A 12,500-nucleotide genomic window follows, 5' to 3' on the forward strand; every position below is an offset into this window, starting at 1 on the left:
GGGATGAGGCATAAATGCGGGTGAGGCATAACTACCATTCTGTTGTGTGCAATGTGCAGTGTTCATGTGTGTGCTGTGGAGCGCTGGATCATGACAATGGGAGTTGTAGTTTCCCAAGTGGGCTTTCACTTCAATCACATTTTTTAAAAAGAAAAAGTGTTGGTTTTCAGGACAATATCAGACATGCCCATAATTAGTATAGGGTGCATGAAAAACAAAATTAAAACGTTGCAAAATCCTGCTCTTCTCTTGCAGTATTGTTCCTTTGAACTACCTTAACTTCCTTGTCATTTTCTAGCATGTTTGATACTTGTGAAAAGGTGGCACAATAGACTTGGCATTTTGAATTGCTGTTAATGGGCATTTTCAGCTAAATCAGTGCAAAGTACATTTTGAGGCTGTTTTGATCCCGTTACCTTTCCACTTTAGCCTGGGAGTACCCATGCTGCCTTGCGCATTCTTTTCGAATTGCTGGACAGCCTGGGGACCAAGGCAGAAATCTTTACATCGAAACGGGGGCCAATCACAGAGCGAGGAGGCACGAAAGACGATGACGCGTACTACTCGACAAACGGAAGTTAGTTGCTAGTAGTTTTTTCGCGAATCCATCATGGCGGCAGCCGAAGCGAAGCAATCTTTCGGAGAAGCTCTGGACAGTGTTTTGAATAGTTTGGAACGTAATTTCGCTTTGAAAAACGAACAGCGCTTAGCGTTAGAGTCGTTTGTCAGCGGAAAGGAAGATGTGTTAGCCTTACTACCGACTGGATTTGGTAAAAGTCTGATTTACCAACTCGCTCCGTTGGTTACTAAGGTAATGGGGGTTAGCGAGACCCCGGTCGTTGCTGTGGTTTCGCCATTAATAGCATTGATGTAGGACCAAATAAAGGACGCAGTCGACCTTGGAATATCTGCAACACAACTGGGTCAAGACGATGAAACGGCGATTGAGAGATGATGCCGTTATAAGATTATGTTTGGCAGTCCCGAGGCCTGGCTGAGTGCGAAGTGGGAGGACATGCTAGCCACCGATGTATACAAGACCAACCTGATCGGCGTATACTAGTTGTCGATGAAGTCCATCTTACTCATATAAATGGTAAGTGTTATTTCTTGATATCATTGTCCTTATGTCTGTACCTACTGTGGTTGTCACAATGTCACATTATGGGTTCATTTTCGATATCAATTTAATGTTACAGTGAGTAAAGGCTTAAGTAGCACAGCTTTAGTCGTTTGGGTAGGGTGCGCAAATCCAAAAACTCCTTGCAGTTGAAGAAGCTAGGGCTGCACGGGATTCAGACGTATAGCCCCATGGGCTCCCCCTGATTATATTTCACGTGTTCTTATCATATGCATGCACTCCCCCTGATTATATTTCACGTATTCTTATCAAAACATGCCCAGGATCTTCATCGGGGATATAACTTAGGTGAGAGACAGAGAGAGAGCTTCCATGCTTAACCTAACTACCCCCTAACTAGGCCCTAAGTGTAATGTGTTTTGCCTTTTGTATGAATAGGCACAGGTCAAGACACCAGTCTGTCTAATTGACTGACACCTTTTGGTGCCCTGCCTGGACGGGTGTAAAATAAGGTCATCTGATAAGTTATAGGCCACAGCTCCTTCCTGTTACCCATATGCCTGATAAAGATCCAGGGTGATCGAAATATTGCGTGTTTTAATTAATACAGTTTATTTTTTGGAGCATATCCAGCAGTGTGCAGACTTGAGTAGCACAGCTCTCGGTTGTGTGCACAAGTATCATCAGCCTACCTGAGAAAAATATGTTTTTGCTACATTTGTTAAGCAGGCCTAACTTCAGAAGGGCAATCATTTTCCACTGCAAATGACTAACATCTCTACACTTTACTTGTGGTTTTCTTTTCTCAAACAGGAGGAAGGCTGAGAAAGGACGGAAGGCTTTTAGGGAAAGCTTTGCGAGGTCGGGGAACTGAGAGCCATCGTGAAACCAGGTGGGTAATATTAACACCTTTTTTCAGATCATTCTAACCTTACCTACCGAAGACATTTTATTTCACTGAAAACTTTAACTCACTCAACTCATTAATCTTTTGAAGAGCAGTTTTCTAATCATGGTATTGCTACTGTGATATCACACCTCTCACCCCATTGATTATGCAGTGTTCTAAACTTTCTGACATTTTGACATTACAAAAATTACATGCAATAATCAAGTAACGCTTTCATGCTTTGGCATTGCTCTTCTCATAGTACAGTTAAAATATCATGCAATGTATTCAGTGTATGAAAAAGTAGGCCTAAGCGGAGTGTTCTGACGTAGTGTCCTGGCAGAGTGTATCTCACAGGCCAATGCACACCTCGAGAAAAGAAAGTTCTGTTGCTGGTGCCTGTTGATCTGTCCACCAAGTCAGGGGACAGGAGCGGTGTCCCCAAGTGTACAGGCAGAGTAGTCGGGGGAGTGGGGGGGGGCAGGTAACCCACGACAACAACCGGGGGGATGGGCTGACAGGTAAGAAGTAGTGGAGACACCAGAGAATAGGACTGTTGACAACCCATAAGCTCTGAAGCCACAATTCTGAACAGCTATGACTGTAATGCAAATGATTTCCATGTTGTGATGTTGTTCTTGTATTCTCTTATTTTGTAGAAACACCGGTACTGGCATTGACTGTGTCTGCGGAATTGCACTCAAGAGAAATTGTCAGGAGACCGCTCCAACAACAAAACCCAGTTGACATCATTGCCAGCCCCAATCGACCCAACATCAGACTCTCCATAAGACGACTTTCGAGTGAGTCACTGGACTGTTTCGACTGGCTCGTGAAGGACTTGACAGAGAAAGGAGTGGAGATGTCACCAGTCAATATATACTGCCGGACAATAAACACGAGGGAGAAAACGATGCTTAAAGAAAGTCTAAATGGCTGCTTTAGGAAAGCCCTGTATGTACATTTTATGCCTCACGGGTCCAGTGTGGAGCCTGGCCATTCCTGCTGCACCTATTGCCACTCATTATGCAAGTGTAACTCTGACTGTTGCTCTGTGCCAAAACCCAACTTTGAAATACCCAAACAAATCCTGTCACCTGTCAAATGCAGAAATGTCACATTTGAAGAGCAGGGACTGGTCAGACAGCTTTTGGAGGAGTATAGGGATAGCCTGATTGCACTAGGTGAACACCTTTACACAAATGCCTCATTCTGCACTGGTTTCAGCAATGTACTAATTTACTCAGTTTTGGAAAGTCTTTGTGATATGACATGACTTGTCATGCAGAATCTCCCTGTATTTGGCATAAAACATGGCCAGGACATCCTACGCATTGTTCACAAAGTATTTAAAGATTTTGGTGGGGGGGGGAATTCCCTGACATTCCTGAAAAACCATACCTGTCACCAGACATGGACTTTCCAGTGTATTTTGATGTTGAGGATGAGGATGCTGAAACCTCTCTAAGCAGCATTGAGTCAGGCTTATCCATGCTTCCATTATCAGATTAAGTACAGAGCCACTGTAAATAATTGTAAATAACTGCACACTTGTATATATAGTAAATATCATTCTGAATAAATACTTTTTACATTTTTAAACTACATGTTGTAATGTGTTCCCTGAAAACTAATGAAGAGACAGCTTGGTAAAGGAAATGATTTTAATGAAGGACAATGACTTAGAATAACAAACAAGAATAACAAACTATTTCAAAGCAAGAAAATAGGAAAGTAATTAAGTAAAACTTATTTTAATAATTTTGGCATTCACCTTTTTGAAGACGCCGTACCAACATTGACGGTCGCCTGTAAGGCAGCATGGGTGTTACCTGGCTAGACAAACAGTACAAATAACTCAAAGGACACTGCACCATTCATTCAGTTTGCTGCTCATCCACGTCCACCTTGTGATCGAGCTTTGCCAACAAGTCATTTCGGAAGCCAGGGAATGCAGTAGATGTGCGACCTGGTTTCTGTTTAAAAAGTTCTGCCTCTTGCAGTGTGTCCACCAAGGTGAGGATGTCTTGTCATGTCCACATGGTGAGCTCCACTTGGTCTTGTTATGCCCAGCTCCTTGTCAGTGCCTGCCATCATCTGTTTAAAGAAATAAGTGGATACCAAGGCTTAGGCTATTAAAAACAGAATATGTTCAGATAATCTAGGCCCATTATTACAGTACACATTATGGTAAATTAATACAGTAAGGGGGAGGGTTGGAGTGAGGGTCGTGTCAGTGAGTGTAGGGGGGCTGTGAAATGCTCTCCTCTCTATCGATTGACTGGGGCAACTACCAAACCGTGCTCATTTTCTGTACTTTTTAAATGACTAGTTAATGGCAGATCAGTAAGAAACCCTAAACAAGAACTGTTACGTTGTCTATGAAGAGATTATAATGTAATAGTGAGCTGGAGCTACCAGTTGGAGCGATTGAACAGAGTAAACTGGATACCTGAGTTGGCACTTGGAGTCGGTGGGTTTGGCAATGTCTTTTTCAAATCCCTCGGTGTCGTCGATGGCGTTGGCTCGCGTGACCTTTTGGAGACGTTGCAGTCTTTGAATTCTTCCTCCCATTGCCTGAATATTAGGTGAATCCTTTCCGAGCCTGTTTATGACTGAGGCGCAACGCGAACAACATCTCCTTGACTGTCCCGACACGGAGGATACAATCAAGCGTAGGAACGCCAGCCTGTTCGAAATTGTTGTTTCTTTTTTCACTGCGAACATGTCAGTTGAATGTCCATATGTAGATGGTGGTCCTTCTCATTTGTCTTGCACAAACGGCAAAAATCGTCTGGCGCCATTGTTGATTTCTAGACTGTTTTAGCTTCTTCAATTTCTGTGGCTTCTTGCAGATAATTTCCTCGTCGCGATATACACACGTCATCGCGCGCAAGGCAGCATGGGTTCTCTCTGGCGAGTGATGGACACTCGTGCCGTCCAATCAACGGCTACGGAAACCACACCTCCCTACGAGATAATGTACAGTTGGTCCCCAGACTCGATCACACTTGTGATTGAGTATGGCGTTTGCCGCCAGACTATTTCCACTTACCCAGGACATCAAGAACCCACAGCATGACTAAAAGATGGGTACATGGGTGTTTGAGCATGGCTTAAGGATCAGAGTATGGGGGCTGAAACCTTCCTAAAGGCTGCAAAAAACATGCATGAGGAGTTTCTAATTTGGGAAAGGCAACTAGAGCATTCCTCCAAATGATTCTTCTTACTAGTTTTGATTGAAATATTCTAAAAACTACTTCTCACTGGATTCGCTAAATAGGCCTATTCACTGCTATTTCAAATGCCAAGCCTTTTGTGCCACCCTTTAACAATGATCAAATTGGATCCAAAACTTAGATTTTGGAAGGAAGTCAAGTTAGTAAAAAAGGATACTTAAATACTCAAACCCACTAGGGTATGACAACCAAACACAGGAAGCAAAAAAATCTGTCAGTTTCTGGAAAAGCATATGGACTTGAAGTGAGTCGATTTTGTCTCCCAACTTGTTCCCTTTTTGCCATCTACGCAATCTGACAACTTCACTGCGAGTGCTGGGTTCGTTGTTTGCCATTGCCTTTGCATTGGGTGACATCACTAGGCAGTTTGATTTTTTTTTTTTTGCATCAAAGGACCACATTTCGAGGGTGGAATATTGATTCATGGATTGGCATATGAGCAAGAATTAAGTTGCTACTTGCTCTCAATGAACTTTCACAACAGGGTTTCTGGCCCATAGTCGATTGTTGTTCTTCCAAGGGTGGGACAAAATATAAATGTCACCACAACATTTGCCAGAAATGATGAGAACAGAAAAAATGGTCTATGAACAACACCTGTATGACCACTCAATTTAGCTTATGTAATGTATAGGGAGATGATCACTTTTACAGACAAACCCTCATTAGAGCTATTGCATATGTTAGGCATTTACTTTTGCTTTGTTTACTTACAATATTGTATATCGAATATTGATTCAATACAATTGCATATTTTAACCCGAAATGGATGCAATGTCACTTAACACTTTCATCAAGTGCTTTAACTGTAATTAAGTGACATAGTGACAATATTTATACTGCAAAAATATAATTTCTATTTAAGGTTGCAGTTGCATGTTTAAAAATGTAAATAAATAAAAAGCTAAATTGATATATGTCATGAAAATATATTCTAAATGTAAATCACCATAGAGTCTCATTACCGAAATTGACAATCCTCATTACCGAAAGGTACTTAAAACATTGCGGTAATGAGAATGTGTATTGCGGTAATGAGATGGCTCAGCACAATAATGCTAACTGTAACTTGAGTAATTATGACATAGCTAATTCATGACCATTGTTGAATTCTGAAAAGGAATACCCTATTACCAAGCAAGTTTAAAATGAAAAAAACGTTTTCATTTTGAAATATTGACTAATTTCGGTAATGAGAACCACTTTTGTCGTATTTGCATATTTTTGAGACAAATTGTGCAATTTTACAGGCACAAACAATAAGGCTGACTAATCATGTAGCCATCTTGAATCTCCTGTTGGTACACATCAATTGTAGGTAGTTTCAGCTCATATTGAAATTCTGATGGCTTTTAATTGTAGCTCTGAAATATATTGCGGTAATGAGAAGAAAAACTTGGGGACACGATCTTTTCTTGAAATATTCATTAGTGTTCATTATTTAATTTGCCAACAAGGAACACTTAATGAAACTTCAGACATAGACCAACGCTCTTGTAGTGTCATTTACGTATTTTTATTTTTTTATTATGTTTTAACCTAATTCAAAGACCAGAAATTTTGGTCGGGACACATTTCGGTAATGAGAATTTGCCTATAAAATGCATAAAAAGTGGAAAATAAAAATAACATTTTTAAAAATGAACTAGTGTGCCAGAAAGTACACGTCTTGCTCTACAGTAATGTATATTATCAAAAGAATCCCTGTCATATTTAACCATTAAAACCTCATTGCCATTGATTTTTTTAGCTTCGTGAGAATCACCCTGTCGTGGCACTATTTTGGACTTGTTTTGGCCCAGTCGTGGTCCTGATGTGGCCTTGATTTGCTCAGGTTCGCTCAATGCTTTCTGCTATGTCTGTGCAGTTTGGTTGGAGGCACTGCTAGGGCACCCGAGTGAAGCAAAGCAGAAATGAAAAATAGAGTGAAGTGGAAAAAAGAGCAATGGTACAACGAAGCCTCAGGTAGTCCCTCATCCCTCCATTTTCCTCTGTCCATCAGCCTCTCCTTCCCTTTCTTCTCCTTCTTTCCAGTGTCTGTTTACTGTATTAGTCTGTCCTTCATTTCCTCTTTCCTGCCCTTTTTCTTTTCTGCACTATATCTCTTCATTCCCTCTTTCTCATTAAAAAAGGTAGTTTATCCTGAGGCTCTGGACATGTAGACACAGAATTTCACTTGTCTCTCCTGGCGCGCTGCTTCATAACGTACCATAGCCTGAGGAGCGTATCCCACGGCAACCTCTCCCCCCTGTGTTATTGGTCTACTGTATGAGGGCATTGATTCCACATTAATCGCCATGGCAACTAGGCTATGCAGCAGTGATGGAGGAGTGACATAAGGGGAGTGAGAGTGGACTCGGTGTGTGTGTGTGTGTGTGTGTGTGTGTGTGTGTGTGTGTGTGTGTCTTTCTTTGACTGTCCGTGTGCCTATGTATTAAATTTAATATTGAGTTTATTGACTTGTTATATTTATATTATTTTATTGTATTCCTAAGCACCTGCAGGAGTATAAACACTAATAAGGTGAACAGCAAGGTCATACAGTATTGTGTGAGCTGATAATGAAGATTTTTTATGATTTAATAGAAGATACGTAGTGTTTATAATGACGGGTTTATGGCTGCATATAATAAGATGAGATAACTAGGGAAGCGCTTGTGATTCTACAGCAGGGGTGGGGAACCATTTTCATTCGAAGGGCCACATCAAATTCATCCGAGGGCCGTAAAAGTCCTCCTAGGGCCGTACTATGAACACAAACCAGGATTTTCCCCTTCACTCTAGGCCTATATTGAAGGCATCCACCTTTTAAACAAACACCACCTTCTCTAGGTTCCCTGAACATAACTTAATTGTATTGCAAATGCATTTTCTAAGATTCCATTACAAAATATGTCATATTTCATGTGAAGCTGAATAACATTAAAATTATATCGGGGGCCAGATAAAACGGCAAACAAGGGCCGCAAACGGCCCTCGAGACATAGGTTCCCCACAGAATAATGTCACAATTCATACGCATTGGTTATTAATAGTACATTGATTGCTAAGCATGTGGTTGAAAGCTGGAGGAGAAAAGCTGTTAAAAAAGTTGATGAAATGAGTCAGATGTTATAGGAAGATGAAAAAATGCTTTGCAATGAGGAACATGAAATAGTCATCAGTATTCATGAGTTGTTGACATTGGGCAAATGTGAATATTTGCTACAACGTCTGCACTTGATTGTGACTTGCGAACTCCAAATAAGAAATTAAAAAAAAAACTAACCAAAAAAACTAAACAAAGTCAAAGCATTTCTTGCTTTTCAAGTCAAACGTTTGATATTCTTTGATGCCTGTGATGGTGAACTGAATTCCCCTCAGTGAGACATGGCAAACCTAATCAGGCATTTGAGGCTCATGAATTTCTGAGTGAAAATCAATCATTGAGGCAATAAATCTTGTGTCTTGTATACACATGAGAGGAATTGTGAACCTAACTAACCTCTATTTTTTGCTATTTTGTTTTTGTGTGAGCAGTGCTGGCCAGTTTCCGTGGGACTGTTCAGCATGGCTTGCCGCTGGAGATCGGGGACACGGTGCAGATCTTGGAGAAATGTGAAGGTGGGTACACATCACACAACTTAAGCACGCACCTATGCACATATGCACACACACACACACACCCTTTGCCTTTCTTTTTTCTCCCCATCCTTTTGTCTTTCCATGGTCCTCATATCTACTCCTCTGTCCCAAGTGTCCCTCTCCAGTTCACACATACAATAAGACTCTTTTCTGTTTATTCCACACATAATGTAATCATCATCACCTCATCTCCTCTCCTCCAGCCCTTTGTAGACTTAATGCCCCATGGGACATTAAGTGGGACATTCCTCGATATGAACGTTCCAATTGGTTTTCGCCGAACCGCGTCATAGCGAATTCGCTTAAGATTAGCTTGAGTTTAATCGTCAAAATTCGCCCAGGTCGCTCAAGAAGCTTCGCTCCTGCCGAATTCGCTCTGGTAGCTTTATTCGCCTTCCCTCCATAGAGAAACAATGACTTCCGCCGCGCAGGTCACTTAGTTCGCCTTCGATGTACACGGGGCATTACTGTCCTCACATCTCCTCTCTTCCCCTGTCCCTTGTTAGCCTTTTTTCTCGTTATGTTTCCTTACGTGTCCCTTGTTAGCTTCCCCAGTCCACACAGACTGCACCTCCTACTCTCCTGTCTTGTCCTCACATCCACTGCTCGAATTAAGTCCTCTCGTTTTGGCCCTGCTGTGGCCCAGATTTGGTTCTGATTTGCTGAGGTGTGGCTCAATGCTCTCTTGTCTTGTCTGCTACCAGGGCAGTTGGTTTCTTGGCTTTGTTAGGACACTCGATTGAAACAAGGCAGAAAGTAAAAGAGAGTGAGGTGGAAAAAAATCCTCCCAACCCTGGTCCCCCGACTCGACTCGACTCAACTCTCCTCTCCTCTCCTCTCCTCTCCTCTCCTCTCCTCTCCTCTCCTCTCCTCTCCTCTCCTCTCCTCTCCTCTCCTCTCATCTCATCTCATCTATCCTATTCAGCCACTACGTCTGTTATTTAGTCAACAAAATGGGTGCTGTGCTCCTGTCCTCACATATCCTATCAAGCCCTCATATAACTCCTACTCACTTGTCTTTACTGTTATACCCTCCTCCTCTTGAGACATAGGTTCCCCATCCCTGCCTTAAAGGATATGTCCTGTCTGTCTCAAATAACCCAATATTACATAATATCTAATCACCATTTCTGGTCTGTAACTTAAGTCAGCCACAGACAGCATATACTCTACTCACCTGTCCCCATCCATCATATTGCATCACCATGTCTATTCTGTCTTTTTCAATCACAATGTTTATTTTTCAGTCAACATTTCCCCCATCTATCTTGTCCTCCGAACAGGCGTGACCTTTGTTTTCAAATGCCTTGTCTAGCCCACACCTGCTCAGCTGTCCTTGTATGTCCTTTTTAGTCCACATCTGTGCCATAGCCTTCTGTCCTCAACCACCCAAACATCTGGGACACATCTAGTGAATTGACTGAAGCAAAGTTAGGCGAAATGCCACCCCCCCCCCCATTTTTTTTAAAAAGTATTTTTTGGGGGCTTTTTGGCCTTTATTATTATAGGACAGTGTGAGAGTAGACAGGAAATGACTGGGAGAGAGAGATGGGGCAGGGTCGGGAAATGACCCCGGCCGGACTCAGACCGGGGTCCCCGTGGGCAATGTAAGCCCAAATGTGGGGGACTTAGCGGGCGAGATGCCATTCTGACAGCTCATTGGTCAACATTCATATTGTTGATTGATTTGATTGGGCGCTCCCCGCTGAAATTCGCTCCTCGTGTGCCTAACATTTTGGCTTCACTTTGGCTTTGCACTTCTTTGCTTGATTGAGCCCCCTCACTGCTTGCCTCTCAGGGATGAATGGTTAATTTCACTTCGTTTCGCTTCGCAAAATTCACTTGCACGTGTCCCTTGCATAAGTAGTCCACATCTGCCTCCTACTTTCCTGCCCTTATCTGCCCTGTCTAGTCTAGTCAACTTGTCTCGCCCGGGCCGCCTACTCTCCTGACCCAATCTATCCTTTCCAGCCTACATGTCATAAGCACCCTTTTCCCTGATTGGATTACATGAAACATGAAAGGCATTTAATTCTGAACCCTTGTAAAGGTGTTTGCGCCTGTGGGACCGATTTCCCCTCACCTTGACTGGATGTATGAAAGGCCTTTATTATTAATCATTAAAATATTTTTTGATTCTTTAAAAAATATTGTTAATTGAAGCACATTTGGTTACACTGCTGCATAATACATTCATAGCAGCTGTTATACACTTTGCATGAAGGACTGTTTCGTCAGACATTCATAACAAACCTTTTCTAAACATGGAAGACAAAAAGGACAGTAGTTTGTCAAAATAAAAGTTCAACAATTGCAAAGCAGCAGCGCTATTTTTGTTCAGGACATGCCCTGATTGCAACCAATCTGATTGTATGATTTACTACAGTGCCAGGGACAGAATATTTGGTCCGAACCCTCAATGATTACTGAGAGATGATAGATGATTCAGTGGCATGTGGCACATGCCACTCCAAGTGCACTTTGTCATGCCACATGCATACATTTGAGGGTTCGGAACAAAACCCGCAATGCTGCTCTGTTTAACTCTATTTTAACAAGTTGCTGTCCTTCTGTCCGCCAGGTTAATGAAAGGTATCATATGAATGGGTCATGAAACAATCATGAATGCTTCGTGCAGACTTTATAACAGCTGCTATGAATTTGTTATTCAGGAACACGTCAAGTGAAGTGTTACCGCATATTTTAATATTACAAAGATGACACTTCTTTTTAGTCTGTTTTGATGCATTCACAGTAGTAGCTTGTGCTTCACTGCTTTTCACATTTTTTGTTTGAAAAATTGTTTGGTTGAAAAATAGTAGGTGTAGGTTGCATAAATGCAAACATGCCTCCTCCACATACCAAAACACACACACACACACACACACACACACACACACACACACACACACACACACACACACACACACACACACACACACACACACACACACACACACACACACACACACACACACACACACACACACACACACACACACACACACACACACACACACACACTAAAGCGGCAAGATGGGCAGGTTTCACTTCTGAAAGGCTGAAGATTTCTGCTGCACACATTTCCTGTTTCCACAATGACACACACACACACACACACACACACACACACACACACACACACACACACACACACACACACACACACACACACACACACACACACACACACACACACACACACACACACACACACACACACACAGGCAGGCTTCCTGTTTTCAAGTCTGGGGCAGTAGAACTAGTATGTAACAGTTGACACAGAAGCGACAGCGAGAGAGAGATACACCTAGTTTCAAAAACAAGCTGAAATCACCTACAGTAACACAATGATGTCACATTGACATTGAACCCACTTGTATTTCACCCAAATGGTGTCTGCCTGTGTGTGTGTGTGTGTGTGTGGTGTGTGTGTGTGTGTGTGTGTGTGTGTGTGTGTGTGTGTGTGTGTGTGTGTGTGTGTGTGTGTGTGTGTGTGTGTGTGTGTGTGTGTGTGTGTGTGTGTGTGTGTGTGCATGCGAGCGAGTGAGTGTATGTGTGTGTGTGTGTGTGTGTGTGTGAGAGAGAGAGAGAGAGGGGAGAGAGAGAGAGAGAGAGAGAGAGAGAGAGAGAGAGAGAGAGAGGAGAGAGAGAGAGAGAGAGAGAG

General features: G+C 42.3%; 1 protein-coding gene and 1 long non-coding RNA gene across 2 annotated transcripts in view; one reads left to right on the forward strand and one right to left on the reverse strand.

Moving 5' to 3' along the window:
• The window catches only part of dock4b (dedicator of cytokinesis 4b), a 253,487-nt gene that overhangs the window by 64,581 nt on the left and 176,406 nt on the right, over positions 1 to 12,500 (forward strand). The window contains exon 2 of the mRNA XM_063217387.1: positions 8,729 to 8,812. Within this exon, the coding sequence (XP_063073457.1) occupies positions 8,729 to 8,812 (84 nt within the window). The remainder of the gene's footprint in view (positions 1 to 8,728; positions 8,813 to 12,500) is intronic.
• On the reverse strand, positions 3,621 to 4,503 carry LOC134464579 (uncharacterized). Its single transcript, XR_010037951.1, has 2 exons — positions 4,423 to 4,503; positions 3,621 to 4,067 (listed from the first exon to the last, which is right to left on the reverse strand). It is a non-coding gene; the product is annotated as an uncharacterized LOC134464579 (long non-coding RNA).

This window comes from Engraulis encrasicolus, chromosome 15, assembly GCF_034702125.1.
Source record: "Engraulis encrasicolus isolate BLACKSEA-1 chromosome 15, IST_EnEncr_1.0, whole genome shotgun sequence".
NCBI lineage: Eukaryota > Metazoa > Chordata > Actinopteri > Clupeiformes > Engraulidae > Engraulis > Engraulis encrasicolus.